General features: G+C 34.5%; 1 protein-coding gene across 1 annotated transcript; it reads right to left on the bottom strand.

Annotated features, from left to right (window-relative positions):
* Positions 1–14,642: 14,642 nt before the first annotated feature.
* LOC149267205 (uncharacterized) lies at positions 14,643–15,842 on the bottom strand. Its single transcript, XM_089410485.1, has one exon. The coding sequence runs from the start codon at positions 15,840–15,842 to the stop codon at positions 14,643–14,645; it is 1,200 nt and encodes a 399-aa protein (XP_089266611.1).
* Positions 15,843–16,252: the final 410 nt, after the last annotated feature.

Here is a 16,252-nt window from a genome sequence, read left to right as displayed (position 1 = left end):
AAAATAATATCTCCCTTGTCATCTCTTAACACCCCTCCATGGCCAACCTTACCTGGATTACCTTTGGAGGCCCCATCGATGTTGAATTTGAGAAATCCCTTAGGAGGAGGATGCCAGAAGTCATGTTCTGGGTCCTCCATTGACCCATTCCTAATAGAGCCATGAGGAACTAGTCCATGCAGATCTATCTTGCAAAGAATTCTCCAGTCTGTGGCCGAAGGGGGGTTCGACGGAAGATTTCTAACGGTGATACTAATGGTTTCCTTAATCTATTTTAGGATTCTATCAAAGATGTTCAAGGAAGAGTTCTTAGCATTCTTGAATATCCTGTTGTTCCTTTCTTTCCAAACATTCCAGATTATGAAACATGAAGTAAGAGCCCAAGAAAAACCAAGAACTTCATTGTCCGAAAAGTTCTTTCTCCATTTGGCAAGAGTGTTGAAAAGCCTTCCCATATCTTTGTCAGATTGTTGGAAGATACCTACAAAAAAATCCCATAACCCAGAGGTGAAAGACAAATTGTTGAGAAGATGCTCAATGGTTTCCTCTTGGGCTTCATAGAGTGGCATCTAGAAGGCCCTAGGAATTTCATTTTCTTAATATTATCCCAAGTCAAGATTTTCCCTTGAAGAACCAGCCACAAAAAGAGTTTGACTTTCATCCAACCTATATGCTTCCAAAGATTTTGCCAGAGCCTATTAGGAGCATGGGGATCGAGTTCAAGGAGAATGAGTTTAGCCTCTTTAATATTGAAGTTCCCTTTGTTGTTGCTGCCCCATCTCAGTTGGTCATGCCCCCTAGAAACAAAATTTTTCCTTTGCTCCAACATTTTCATCAATCTTTTAGCTTTGGTTATAAGATGTCTGTCCTCTTGGAGGTCTAATTTTTGCCAATCTCTCCACTTCCCTACACTGTTGGTTTGATCCCAAAAATCCCTGACATGGGTTAGATCCTTAGCATCAATCTTTGCTTTGAGGTCCTTCAAGCCCTCTTGTAAGAGAATAGGTTCTTGTTGCCATCTATCCTCCCAGAATAAGGCCAAGTCTCCCTCTCTAATTTCCCAGAAGCTATGGTTTTGGATCAATCTACTATTGTCCCATGTGTTGTTCCAAATATGAGATCCTATGATATTCCCATCCATCCTTATGCGTTAATTAACAGTCCAAGTACTTGCATATTTTTCTTTCCAAGTAATGGCCCATTGTGCTTCTGGTTCCTTTATCCATCTCCACCAAAGTTTAGCCCGTAGAACCTTACAAAGAATCTCAGGATCATCTAATCCAAGACCCCCGTGGTTTTTGGGCTTGCAAATTTTGTCCCAGGCCACTAAGGCCCATTTCTTCTTTTCTTCCCCCTTGCCCCATAGGAAGTCTCTTTGTAAGTTTCTCATTTGATGCAGAATACCTTTGGGAGTATGGATGGCCAGAAGCATAAAGATTGGTATGGATTGAAGGACAACCTTTGTGAGGACCAATCTTCCAGCAAAATTTAAAGATCTTATAGTCCATTTCCTAGTTTTGTCCTGCAACTTACTGATAATCAGTTCCCAAACACTCTTGTGAAGAGGTTTGACAGTTAAAGGCACCCCCAAGTATTTCGAGGGGAGAGAGTCTCTTTGGAAACCTAGAATTTTGGAAATGTTCCTCTGAATGACAATATGAGTATTAAAGAAAAAGATCTTAGATTTGGAAAGATTGACTTCCAAGCGAGAGGCCTTGGCAAAGTCCTTAAGGATTTGTTTGAAGGCAATAGCTTCTTTCACAGTGGGTATTCCTTAAAACATGGTATCATCAACAAATTGTTGATGGGTTAAGGCTTGACCATTGTCAGGTAGTTGTATACCCCTGACCTTACTAGCATCATTAGCATCCTTTATGGTTCTGCCTAGACCTTCCATCATTAGAATGAAGAGAAAGGGACAAAGGGGATCACCCTCCCTAAGGCCTCTGAACGGGGTAAAAGTCTCCGAGGGAGAGCCATTGACAAGAATTGAAAAACTAGAAGAAGAGATTAAAGCCAGGATCCATCTTACCTAATTGTGGTCAAACCCAAAATCAATAAGAACCTTCCTGATATAATTCCAATTCAGTTTATCATAAGCTTTAGCTATATGAAGTTACATAATCATTCAAGCCTTTTTCTTACTAGTCAGCGAGTGCACCACTTCATGAGCCTTGATAATATTATTAAGAATTTTCCTTCCTTCCACATATCCTGATTGTTCGCCTAAAGCTAATGCAGGTAATAGGGGTTTGAGCCTGTAAGCAACCACCTTTGAAATTATCTTGTAAACCACATTACATAGAGATATTGGCCTAAATATATCTAGGGTTTGAACCTACTCCTGTTTAGGGATCAGGGCTATGAAGGAGGAATTTAGAGCTTTCAATATGATTCTATGCTTCCTGGAGTCTTCCACTACCTGCAAAATGTCCCATTTACCTATATTCCAGCAAGCTTTAAATAAATCAACATTGAAGCCATCTCGGCGTGGCGCCTTACCATTCTTCATTTCTTTGAGAACCCCACTAACCTCCTCTTCTGTCACAGGCTTGTAAAGGCTAACATTGTCCTCCCTAGAGACTATCCTGGGAATGTTCTTGGTGATTTTCTAGATATAGTGTTCTCGGTCATAACAGGTTTCCTGAGCTATGGTTCTAAAGTGCCGGAGTAGCACTGCCTCAATTTCACCATGAGAATTGATATTTTTTCCTCGTTCATCCTTAATCTTAGAAATTCTATAATGTTCTCTATTTGCCATTGTGGATTTGTGAAAAAATCTGGTATTGTGTTCACCTTCTTTTAGCCATTGGATTCTAGATTTTTGTTTCCAAAAAATTTCCTCTTTACTACATAAATTCTCCCATTGATGTTGATATCTGGTGGCTTGATCATATCGAGCTTTGTCATAGCCTTCTTTAATGAGGCCTTGGTTAAGTTCCTGCAGTTTACCTTCAATCATATTTTTCTCTTCAAAGATATTGCGGAATTCAATCTTGTTCCAGTCTTTGAGTTGTAGCTTGATATGTTTTAATCTTCTCTAAAGGATAAACATTTTCGAACCTTGAATTTTTGAATCCTCTGCCCACCACTTGGTTACATTACTTATGAAATCTGGGTGGGATAGCTAGATATTTTAAAATCTAAACTGTCTGTTCTTGGGTTTACCAATGCCATGCACCTCCATTTTTATCGGCCAGTGATCAAAACCCCCAATGTCCACTAGCTTCATTTCATCAATAAAGGTTTGAAAAGCCATAGAGTCTTTGCCTAGAACTCTGTTTCCCCCTTTTTTTCCGTCAATGACTTACACATGTTGAAATCACCCCCTAAGATCCAAGGTATTCTTGCATGTTTGTTTCAGAGAGTCTCCAGAGAATTAAGAAGCCTTAGTTTAGCCTCCAATCTCTGTGGGCCATAGACATTTGTAACCAAATAGGTCTCCTTAACACCTATTGGTTGAAAAACTGTAGATAAATAATCTCTAGATGCCTCCGCATCTATTAAATCAATCTTTTGTTGAATCCATAATGTGAGAATACCTCCTATTGTATTCTCTACCTTGACTTCTAGAAACTAAAATTTCTTGAGCCATTTACTGTGCATCTCTCTTATCTTCTGAATGGAGCACTTGGTCTCCTGTATGAAAATCACATCTGGAGATGCTTGTTTCATTCTATTACTCAGTAATCTTTGTTTTCTTCTACTACCTAGACCTCCGATATTCCAAGAAGTGAACCTCATAATTAAAGATTAGTAAAGGAGTAACTGGATAGGTCTTTCATCTTACTTGAATCTATCATTAGCTTTCCACATTCCATCAGCAACTCATTCTGTTTTTTTCTACCCCTCTTCTTCCCTGGGATTCTGGGTGCTAGTACTACCATATTTTTCATCGTCTTCACTCCTTCATTGCCTTGTCTTTATTTGTGATTAAGTCTGTTCAATCCTTTAGTTTCGGTCCTCCATAGAAAAATCTGTTGAACCCTGTTGAATTCCTTTGCAGGTAATGAGTCTAGCCCTTCTTTGGTTCCTTGATTCAAAAAACTTTCTAAATCTAGGTTTTCTTTCTCAAGGATTTCGTGGAGATCATTGTCCTCCATATCTGTCTCACTTTGGGTAATGTCAAAATCCATTGCCTGCTGAGCGTTACTCATCATGAGTTCTTTTATATTTTCATTCTCTTGTGTTTGCTCCTTTTCTTTTTCTTTCTCCTTCTCCCCTAAGTTTCCCGCTTCTGCCTTATCAATGTCTATAGGATCTGCGTCTACTTTGAGGGTTTGGAACCTGTTCTGGTTAACATGCTGCTCTTTGACCTTGCTTGTTCTTAGTCCTTTTTTTTCTCCCTTTTCCTTTGCGTACCACCTTCAGGAAGCTATCTGGATCCTTCATTATGTTAGCTTTATTTTTATCCTCTGTCTTATTGAGGGGGCAGTCTCTGACCAGATGTCCATGCTCGTGACATTTGTGACATCTGAAAGGAATGTGTTTGTAATCTACTGCTTGTGTCCATTCCTCATCAAACACCTCCAAAATAACCTCATCCAGCAGCGCTCTAGAGAGATCCATCTCCACACATATTCTAGCGAAGGAGGTATACTTTTCCCTTCTAGTGGCCTTAGAAACTTTTAAAAAATGACCTAACTTGTTTCCTATGGCTGATAGAGATTTCGTTTGCTAGTAATCAAGGGGTAGAGAGTAGAGTCTTACCCATACTGGGAATAAGGTGAAAGTTTTGTGTTCTAGAACAAAGTTCATGATCCATGGCCTCATATAGAGGCCTATAGCATCAAGGAAGTAAGGGATTCCTTCAAACACTCTATCTTTGTCTTTGATATTAGCAAAAACTACAGTGAAAAACCCTTGGATCCAAGATGTAGGTCAATGTTGGCTTTTGGTTTCCAGTGGTATTTAATCCACATTTTTAATGCTTTTTCAGTGGGCCACAGCCCCATGAATTTACAAATAATTGCATATGTTTGCATATGATCCCTGTGCGCCTGCAACACTGGTTCATTTAAAATGATTCTGGGAATTACTGCCGTTTTGGGTTTGCATGGTCCCATGTGTGCTTTGTCTTTAGGGCTTTGCTCTGTGATATCTTCCACATTCTCCAATGTTTCATTATGCTCCCTTGCTTTGGTTCCCTCTTGCTCTTCTTCATTGCTTCTCTCTTTTCCTATTGAATTCTCTCTGTCATTTTCTATGGGCTTTTTCCCCCTACTAACCACTGCATGCTTGAAGGAGGGAGTGGAGCTCCCCCCTAAGCATCCTTTCATGGTGGACAACCTCTATGATTGGTCGCACCCTGGTATTTTACTCCCTCTAAATCGCGAGATCTCTGCTGGGGATTTGTTCCTAGTATCCATCCCTAAAGCACATAACCATTCTTATTATTACATTTTTTGTGAATTGTTTTCTTAATCAAATTTAGCTTTACTACTACACAAGAAAATCATGAAAGGAGTATCTGGCATGAAAGGTTTAAATTCTTAAGTTTTATATATGTGTAAAGTCATAGTGAACATAGGGTGGTGAAAGGCATTCCATGGAATTTTCTTATGGATTTTGTGAAGGATGTGCTTTTGAAAAGCATTTAGAAGAAATTATGGGAGGGTGCGCTCATGGAGGACCTTTTTTTCCCTTGGAACTTGTTCACAATGATATAATGGGGTCATTTCCATATATTCACATAGCCAAAACAAGATATGTACTCGCATTCATAAATGATTCCACATTATACACATGGGTGTACTTTCTCAAACTCAAATTTGAAGTGTTTGAGCATATGAATATTTTCTAAGTGTGTTTAGAAAAGCAGTCTTTGAAGATGATCAAGATACTCCATACAGCTAATGGGGAGAGTGTGTCAAAAAAGATATTTATCATTTTTTTGATGAATTAGGAATACAGTTGTAACACAGTTTCTTACACTTCATAGTAGAATAGGGTAATTGAGAGGAACACATCTTGGATAGAGATATGTTGCATCCAAGGTCACTTTATTCCAAATTGTGGGACTAATCAATCCATGTATGCTCCTTACTTACAAGAGAAATAATCTTACAAATTTGTTATTTGAAAAACAGGAAAACACCTGTTGAAACATAGAGTGGCAGGCAAACAAAAGTGACATATTTTTGTATTTTTGCATCTTTGTTAGATATCCACATAATATAAATGGATACAAGCTACTAGATCTTTATTCAAAAGAGTGTTTACTTCCACTAACCATATATATAAGGAAAATAATGCAAAAACATCTATGCTTCCTCCTGTAGTAGATCTAAGAGAGAGGATGTGTCATTAGCATTCACGTTCATCTCTCCAGCTTTTTGCAAGTTACTGAAGACATTCGTAGATTATGAGTGATCGTTGAACATGTTACTGGTAACTTCTAAATAAGTGATATTTTTAAATATAGCGGTATGTTTTGATTCGACTTACGCCCAGGCTGCAGCAATCCACTCTTCGTGGTGACTGTGTTCCAAAATTTTGAGTGGGTTTCCATAGATTTTGAATTCTTATTAATTAAGATTTACTTTGATTTGGTAATTGTTCGATTCATTGTTGGAGGTTTATAAGTTTAAGATATTAAGTGGCTTATGATATTTAATGCACAATTTTTTAAGTACTTTATTTAGGTTTATAGGAGTTCTCGATGACTTATTAGATTTTTTTAGATTTTGATTAGAAAAAATAAAATAAAATTTATTAATTATAATTTTTGAGAAAATATTTTGAGTTGGTAAAATTATATATAAGTAAAATAAAATAAAAATTAATAATTATAATTATAATTAATGATTGAATTAGTTTATATTTATTTTAGTTTTTGATTTATTTATTTTAAAATAATCAATAATCATAATTAATCATCTTTACTTTATTTTTATGTTATCATGAATATGTGTAGACTTATTATTGAATTTTGTGAAACACTAATATATTAAGATGGTCAATCATTGATATAAAAAGTCAAACTTACTAATTATATATACCAATACACCAATAAACATTGGGTTAAGGAATTAGATCCTATAATGAAATCGGTTTAACACCTAGGGCTAAAATCTTTAAAATTTGATCACTTTGCATATGTTTAATGTTAAGATCTCATTAGTATTGAATTTAAAAGCCTTACCAAGTAAGACACTGAAACCAGATAGTAAAAGTTGTAAAGTGTAAACAAAGATTTCTTAAGTTCCATTATTTTTTCCATAAAAGATTCAAACATAATAACGTCTAGCTAGTCCCTAACTTACAAGGATTCAATATAGTGAGAGTATGTAGGGTAGAGCACCAATATAGCTAGCTACTTCTCTAATATAAGCTTCTTAGATCCACTATTCTTCTCTACTTTATAAATGTCATGTTACAAATAATTGAAAATGAAAGTATGCTTATTTTTTGGGACAACTCTTCCTGATTTTCCTTGCCAATCAGCAATAAATAATATCATTGTTAGATATTTTTTATTAAGCTTAAACATATATTTAGTATAATAGGTAAATAAATTTTAATTTTATTATCTAAAAAATATATTTATTCTTAATAATTTCTATCTATCATATTTTAATATTTATAATTATTTGCAATTACAGAAACCTTTTAGAATTATCTATTCAACAAATTTCAATTTAATTTAAAATTAAAAAAAATTATGTGGCTTCTCTGATTTCGGAATTGTGTGAATTATCTGTTGCAATCTTTACCAGGCGTTCTCCTGTAACAATGTTCAAAACATGGATAGTACCACTATACTTATCAGAAGTACAAATCAGAATATCTTGTGCCCTGGTAATGTAAGGACCGTAAAAAAGACTACTGGATAGCTGGATTTCTTGGAATGTGAACACAATATCCCTTGTAGATTACAAACGTGAAGGCTGTTACTTATCGTATACCATAGAAACTGCTCTCTTTTATCTGATAGTATGGGCAACACTGTAATTGAATTTCTGTTGTTTTTAAAACTTCAGAGCTTTCAGAAGCTATATTGATGACTTGCATTGTCATTTGCATTGCTGCAAAAGTAGCTTATCCCTGCCACACAGTGCAATGAACTCAACGTAATATTAAGGATAGCCCTGAGAGAACTTTGTTTGCGGAGTCTCCCATCGAACTTCGAATAAATTTTGAATGATATTTCAGTCGAAAAATTATAATCATACATCACCATTTGGGTATTACAAGGAGATAAAAACCTAAAAGGTAAATAAGCAGTGCCACTGTCATCTGGTATGGTAAACAACTTCTTGTACTCTTTCAATTTGAAAATTGTGAATATTTTTTTCTGTTTATTATAAATCATTCCCTTGCAATTTGGAACATCAAAATCGCAAGTATATATTGAATCTGAGGGGAAATTCCTCGTATATGCTGTAGTTTGTCCTGCTATTATCAATGAAATTGGAATACTGTTGAAAATTTTAGGAGCATACTCACCAGCAACAATTAACAATGAATCATTATAATTATTGTAGCAGACAAAGTCCACTATATCTGGAGAACGCATTATCACAGGGCTCCCATTATCGTCAGTAGGAGGTGCGATTTCTCCATCTGCATGTGTACATATGGAATAAGATCATGTTGCCTGTGGAGAACAAATATAATGTCTGCGGCTATCACAATGGCTTACAGAGGAGGTCTGCGGGGGTTCTTGAATGCTTGTAGATGATATTCAGTGAATCTTCTCTCCCTGTATCAAATGATACATATAGACATCAAAAGGAGAGTTGAATTCTCCAAATTAGGTGAGAATATATGACATGTAAGATAACTCCAAATTTGCAGTCGTAAGGTAAAAGGAGAGTTGAATTCCCCCAAATTAGGTGAGAATATATGACAGGTAAGATAACTCCAAATTTGCAGTTGTAAGGTACATAACCATTTTTGTTTGTACACCTTTTGTGAATTTGTTTCTTGATCAAATTATGCTTTACTACTGACATAAGATTGTCAGAAAATGGTGAAAGGGTATTTGGCATGAAAGGTTTGAATGCTTAGTTTTCAGATACATGTAACACCATAGTAAACAGAGGATGGTGAACTGAATTCCATGTATTTTTTTCATGGAATTTGTGAAGGATGTGCTCTTGGAAAGAATTCATAAGAAATTTTGGGGAGGTACATGCATGGAGGGCCTCCTTTCCATAGGAACTTGTTCACAATGATATAATGGGGCCATTTCCATATATTTCCATAGGGAAAGGAAGATATGTACCCACATTCATAAATTATTCCACCTGATACACATCGGTCCACTTTGAAAAACTATAATTTGAAGTGTTTGAGGCTTGAGCATATGAATATTTCCAAAGTGCATGTAGAAAAGAAGTCTCGAAAGATGATCAAGATACTCCATATAACTAATGGGGGGGAGTATGCCAAAACATATGTCTAGCATTTTTGTGTTGAATGAGGAATCCAATTACAACACAAATTTTCTTACACTTCACAATAGAATGGGGTCACTGAGAGGAAGAACACATCCATGATAGAGATAACCAGTTGAATGTTGCATGAAAGGTCCCTTTATTCAAAATTGTGGGATGAATCAATCTTGTGATTCATTCATACAAAAGGTATCACCTTACAATATTTTTACATGAAAAACACATTTTGAATCATGGAGTGGCATGCAACCAAAAGTCACACATTTCTGCATTTTTGGATCTTGCACACGGACCGAGGATCCTTCAACAAAGAGGTAATATTCCGAGCCTAATAAAAGAAAATAGAGTGTCTTTCTTGGATATCTAGATGGTATAAATGGATACAAAATGCTACATCTTTCAACAAAAGATATCCTCATTGAGGGGAGTGTTTACTTCCACGAACGAAACCAAACTTGGTTCCACTTCCCTCAAATTATAAGCTTGTTAAATGAAATTGGACCTACAAGGTAAAGAAAGTAGTGAATGGACTGTGAGCATAGACAAATGATAATTGGTGGCCAAAGGCTTTTAGCAAGTTCATGGCATCAATTATGATAAAACCTTTGCTCTAGTGGCCAAATTGAAATCTATTCATCGAACTCTTTCCATATAGAAGTGAAGAATATATTTGTTAATAGTAATATAAGATAGGAAATTTACATCCATAAACCATAAGGGTATATAAATAACTCATATTTAGTTTTCAGACTCAAGAATTCTCTTTACTGCTTCAAGCCAGAACCTAGAAAGTGGTATGCTAAAAAGGATTCGTGTTTATTCTTTCAATGTTTCCTTTGATGTAAACCTTATTCAAATGTTTATATTCTAAGAACATCTCTATATTTTCCATAGTGCTCTATGGAGATGATCTACTGATCACAAGTAGTTTGGCCTAAGTCATTGTTATAGTAGAAACCACTTTGCATGAGATATGGGTTTGTCACAGTTCTTTCTTGGACTACAAATCAATCAAAATGGTTTAGGGATAACCAATTGAAAGCCAATAGCTACACCATTCTTATAGGGCGTACACCTTGAGGATAGAAAGGATACATCTTTGGCTGATTGCACCATGTATATACAACTTGTACATAGTCTCCTCTATCTCGCTCACTTTCCTCGGTATATTTCATATGAAATAGGAAAAATTTCCATATACATACAATAGGAACATGAGTTGCAATGGACATCTATCAAGTCCATACTCATATATATCCAGAGAACAATCAACTATGGGATTCATTATGCAACAAGAGTACTTTGGATCTCATTGGCCACACTAATTCAAATTGGGTTGGTGATAACATTAATCACAATTATGATTCAGTATATGTTCTCAATTTGGGTTCCAACCCCATTTGTTGGTCTAGCAAAAATAAATCCATGATTTTTTTATCATCCAAAAAGGCCAAATTTAGAGGTGCATTTCCATTCAAATCATTTGGTTGCAAAACTTTCTTACTAAGTTAGGTATCATATTCCATCATATGACTATCATCTAGTGCCACAATCAAAGAGCACTAAAGTTTTGCAAAGATCCACTACAATGACAAAACACATGGAGATCCACATGCACTACATTCTAGAATTGGTACATCATGGTGTCATCAACTTGCAGTACTATCTCACTTCTAAAAGGACTACTAACATCTTCACAAAGACTTTCATTGAGAAAAACTTGCACATTTTGCAAAAAATGCCTCTCCTTGAAGAACACAACCAAAACAATGTGTTAGTTTCCTTCACAAAATGTTCACATCTCTCTAGATTCACAATTAGACTCACTAATATATTATTTCAGCCATGTAGAATATATTGTATAGAATATATTGTATGGAACTGTATTTTCTCAAAATTTTGTTGTTTTTGCATGAATAAAATTCATTAATTCTTTTTAGTATAAATTTTCTTTTTTTATTTCCTTGATTTTTTTTTCGATTCTTTCTCAATAAATCTAACCTATTACAACTTTCTTACAAAATCCTCAATTAATAAAAAAAAATCAATTAAATTCTTTTGTAAAAAAAAAATATCTTTATACATCACCATTTCCTTATTACATAAAAATAAAAACTTAAAATATAAATTACCCAACAAACAACTTCTCCCCATGTATGTTATAATTGAATTCTATCTCCCCATGATTATAAATCATTCCCATGCAATTCTATATGCTGTAGATTGTCCTGCTTTATTCAATAAATATAAATATCTTTTTGTAGGATTGGTTTTCAATCACGGTGTGGAAGGAAATATTAGAGCGAACGATATTCTTTATATAAATTACGTATTTCTTTGGATTTTTAAAATAAGTGATATTTTTAAACATACCCGTAATTTTTTATTGACTGCGTCCAGCCTGTAGCAATCGAGTCATGATGACTGTGTAGCAAAATTTTGAATTAAGATCATTTTGATTCGGTAATTGTTCGGTTAAGTTTATTATATTAGTTGCGTTATGATATTTAACGTAGAAAATAAAAATTATTAATTAAAATACTTTCATTTAGTAAAATTATATAAAATTAAATTAAATTTAAAAAGATAATTATAATTATAATTAATGATTAAATTAATTTATATTTATTTTAATTTTTTATTTATTTGATGTAAAATGATAAATTAAGGACTTTTATTAAGTATGATTTTATTTAAGTTTATAAGAGCCCTCTAAGTCCTATTTTGTTTGGACTTTTAAAATAATATCAAAATAAAATACAAATTATTAATTAAAATATTTTGACTAAGTAAAATTATATTAAAATAACCCGGATGCGGGTGACACTAACTGTAATCAATGATAAACTCCGCTCTTGAGACACCTGGCCTGATGGATGACAGGCGTATGGTATGTAGGGTAAGCATCGTAGGATGGCGTTTTAAATTCACGGCAGATGAAATAAATTTCGAGCAGTCTCGAATTTGGTCTGGTATTGATGCGACTGCTGCACTGCAAACAAGTTGGCTTATTGGCATGGATCCGCTCAATGCTCCTGTCGCAGTTAATGGCTCTTTTTATTATGAAGCAAAGCCGCTTCAGTTCCCCTGTCTGGTCTTTGTGTCTGGCTGTTAGCTTGGCCCTGGAAGCACCCTGAATCCTTCAGCGCTCTTACCGTTTCTGGTATGCTTTGTCTCAATCGATCTCTTAACATATTTGGCTCTTTGATTATGCCTCGTAGCCGAGGAATCCCACGTCGAGGAAGCCATTCAGGGAACAGAGGTCGCCCTTCTCGCCCTGCTCCTCAGAATGTTGCTCCCATTGCCTCAGCTCCTCCTTCTTCTCCTTACCCCAAACAATTCATACCAGACCTCCAGGTTTACATTTCAAAGTCGGCTCAACAGGCCCGTGGTGACAGTAAATTTTAGAATATTTGTCTCGGAGGAGGAGAGAAACCAGCTCAATTCGACTCCTTCTATCTCCTCACACTCTCATGATGACAGTGTTCTACTTGGGGACTTGACAGGGATAGTGTTCCATGCGGATCACATGCAAGAGGATGCCCCTATTTCGGAAGCGCCTCAGCAGAAGATTGACCCAACTCAGAATGATACTTTAGTCTGCGGGCCATCTCAAAGGGCAGTTGGTATTTTACATCTGGTTACTAATCCTGATGGAGTGCACCGGCACAGGATGAAGACGGCTTCGTGACCTGGGCAGCTTCTACCAGCCAAGTGAATGAGGATACGCCAGCTTTACCAAAACATGCAGATTAATCATGTCTCCTCTATGCCGGGTGGCCTTCTAGTCTTTATGATATGCAATTTTGGTTTTGTGTCTTTGATTCTGAAGTTAGATGTCGGTGTCTGGTTCATTCTCATGCTACAGGCAGTGGCAATAACCAATATAGGTTCTACTTTTTGTTATAAATATGGATACGCTAGTTGCTCTTTTGTTTTTTTGGTCAGTAAAGTGCATGACGATTGTAGTCGTGGTAAAATTTTTCAGTATGTCAGAGTCCTAAGTCAGAATTTTGAAGTCTGTAATGTAAATCTCGCTGAAAGCCTGAACTGTAATGTCTCTAAGTTTCTGTTTGAGGAATGGCCTCGGCCTCCTCTAAGGTCTTGACCTCATTGTATATATTTTTTCACCTTTTTTAATAGAATTAGTATTTACACATAAGTATAATTACCATAACCATATTTACTAATATGGTTGGAATAATTCTATAAATGTCTACAACCATATTTACCAATGTGGTTAATATAATTAATCACGTTATATTTATTTTATTAAAAACAACTACTTCTAATAACTATATAAGTATTAATATATATTTATGATTAGTATATTATTTTATATTATTTTAATTATATATATATGATTATTATATTAATTTATATTATATATTAAAATAATATTAAATTACTCTATTATATTTATTTAATATGGTTTAGTTTTAAATTATTTAATATAATTTAAATATTTAATCATAATAATTATAAAATGAAAAAAATATTAATTAAAATATTTTTACTTAGTAATATTATATTAAATTAAATTAAATTAAATATCATAATTATAATTAATGATTGAATCAGGTTGTATTCATCTTGGAGTGATGTTAAGGACTTTTTAATCTTCTTATAGTGTATAAAAAAATGACAACAATCAAGACATAGGATTTATTGTATCTATTCATCGATATAATTAGCTATTTGTCTAATATAAGTTTCTTAGGTCCATTGTTCTTCTCTACGTTATAAATGTCATATTACAAATAATTGAAAACTGAAGTGTACTTATTTTTTTTTGACAACTCTTCATGATTTTTCTTGCCAATCAACAATAAATAATTAAGTTGTTAGATATTTTTTATTAAGGTTAAACATATATTTTGTATAACAGATAAATAAATTTTAATTTTATTATCCAGAAAATATATTTATTCTTAGTAATTTCTATCGATCATATTTTAATATTTGTAATTATTTGAAATTACAGAATAATTTTAGAATTATCTATTCAACAAATTTCAATTTAGTTTAAAATTAAAAAAAATGTTAATTCAAATTTATAACATCTAATTACATAATAATAAAAATTCACAAAAAAAAATATTTTATAAAAGTGCAATTATAAAATTTTCATATTTCTATCATATGTATACTAATAAAATATCCTAACTTCAAGGAAAAAAATGGATTAATGGAATTTGATTGCTAATTTTTTCATCCTTGCTATGTAAAAAATTAAGCATGCTAATAAGTGTGTAGCGTTCGGTCTCCAATATCTTCTAAAATTCTGTTCGACCACAGGCAACAAATTCCAAATATATTGCCGGTGAAAAATTCACGAGTCCTTTCGTCATATGCCAATGCACTCGTACATGTCAATGCGGCTTCTCTGATTTCGGAACTGTGTGAATTATCTGTTGCAATCTTTACCAGGCGTTCTCCTGTAACAATGTTCAAAACATCGATAGTACCACTATGCTTATCAGAAGTACAAATCAAAATATCTTGTCCCCTGGTAATGTAAGGACCGTAAAAAAGACTACTGGATAGCTGGATTTCATGGAATGTGAACAAAATATCCCCTTGTAGATTACAAACGTGAAGGATGTTACTTATAGTATAACATAGAAACTGCTCTCTTTTATCTAGATAGTATGGGCAACACTGTACTTGAATTTCTGTTGTTTTTATAACTTCAGAGCTTTCAGAAGCTATATTGATGATTTGCATTGTCATTTGCATTTGTTGCAAAAGTAGCGTATCCCTGCCACACAGTGCAATGAACTCAACGTAATATTGAGGATACGAACTGAGAGAACTTTGTTTGCGTAGTCTCCCATCGAACTTAGAGTAAATTTTGAATGATATTTCACTCGAAACATTACAATCATACATCACCATTTCGTTATTACAAGCAGATAAAAACTTAAAATGTAAATAAGCAGTGCCACTGTCATCTGGTATGGTAAACAACTTCTTGTACTCTTTCAATTCGAAAATTGTGAATAGTTTTGGAATATCAAAATCGCAACAATATATTGAATCCGAGGGGAAATGCCTTGAAATTGGAATACTCTTGAAAATTTTAGGAGCATACCCACCAACAACAATTAACAATGAATCATTATAATTATTGTAGTAGACGAAGTCCACTATATCTGGAGAACGCATTATTACAAGGCTCCCATTATCGTCAGTAAGAGGTGCGATTTCTCCATCTGCATATCGTAGATATGGAATAAGATCATGTTTACCGTGGAGAACAAATATAATGTCAGCGGCTATCACAATGTTGCTCACAGAGGAGGTCTGCGGAGGGTTCTTGAATGCTTGTAGATGATATTCCGGAAATGTATTTGGGAGCAAAGCCTTAGTTTTCCCGATCAACTCTCGGGCTTTCAGGTTGTTAAAAACAATACCTGATGATGAATAATCGCTCGGCATATTTTCTTGAAGAATCTTTAGTGTGGGAAGAACTATTACAGAGAACGATATTCGTCGTACAATCCCCAAGTCAACGAAGCTTATGAATTCTACACTCTTTAAATACATAGATATTTTAGAAGGTAAGGCTCACTTTTGAGCCGACGTGGCTCCGGTCGCAAAAACCTGAGCTGGGTTTTCAAAGAGGTTTTAGGTTAGTTTTGAATTCTTATTAATTAAAATAATTTTGGGGAGTTACATGCATGGAGGGCCTCCTCTCCATTGGAACTTGTTCACAATGATATAATGAAGCTCCAATGATATAATGGGGCGATTTCCATATATTGTCATGGTGAAAGGAAGATATGTACCCACATTTATAAATGATTCCATGGGATAGATATCCTTGTATTTTGGCAAACTTGAATTTG

Source organism: Pinus tabuliformis, chromosome 6 (genome assembly GCF_031772625.1).
Source record: "Pinus tabuliformis cultivar Carrire ecotype Pingquan chromosome 6, CPIR1, whole genome shotgun sequence".
Taxonomy (NCBI): domain Eukaryota; kingdom Viridiplantae; phylum Streptophyta; class Pinopsida; order Pinales; family Pinaceae; genus Pinus; species Pinus tabuliformis.
This window is presented reverse-complemented; position numbering and strand designations above follow the sequence as displayed.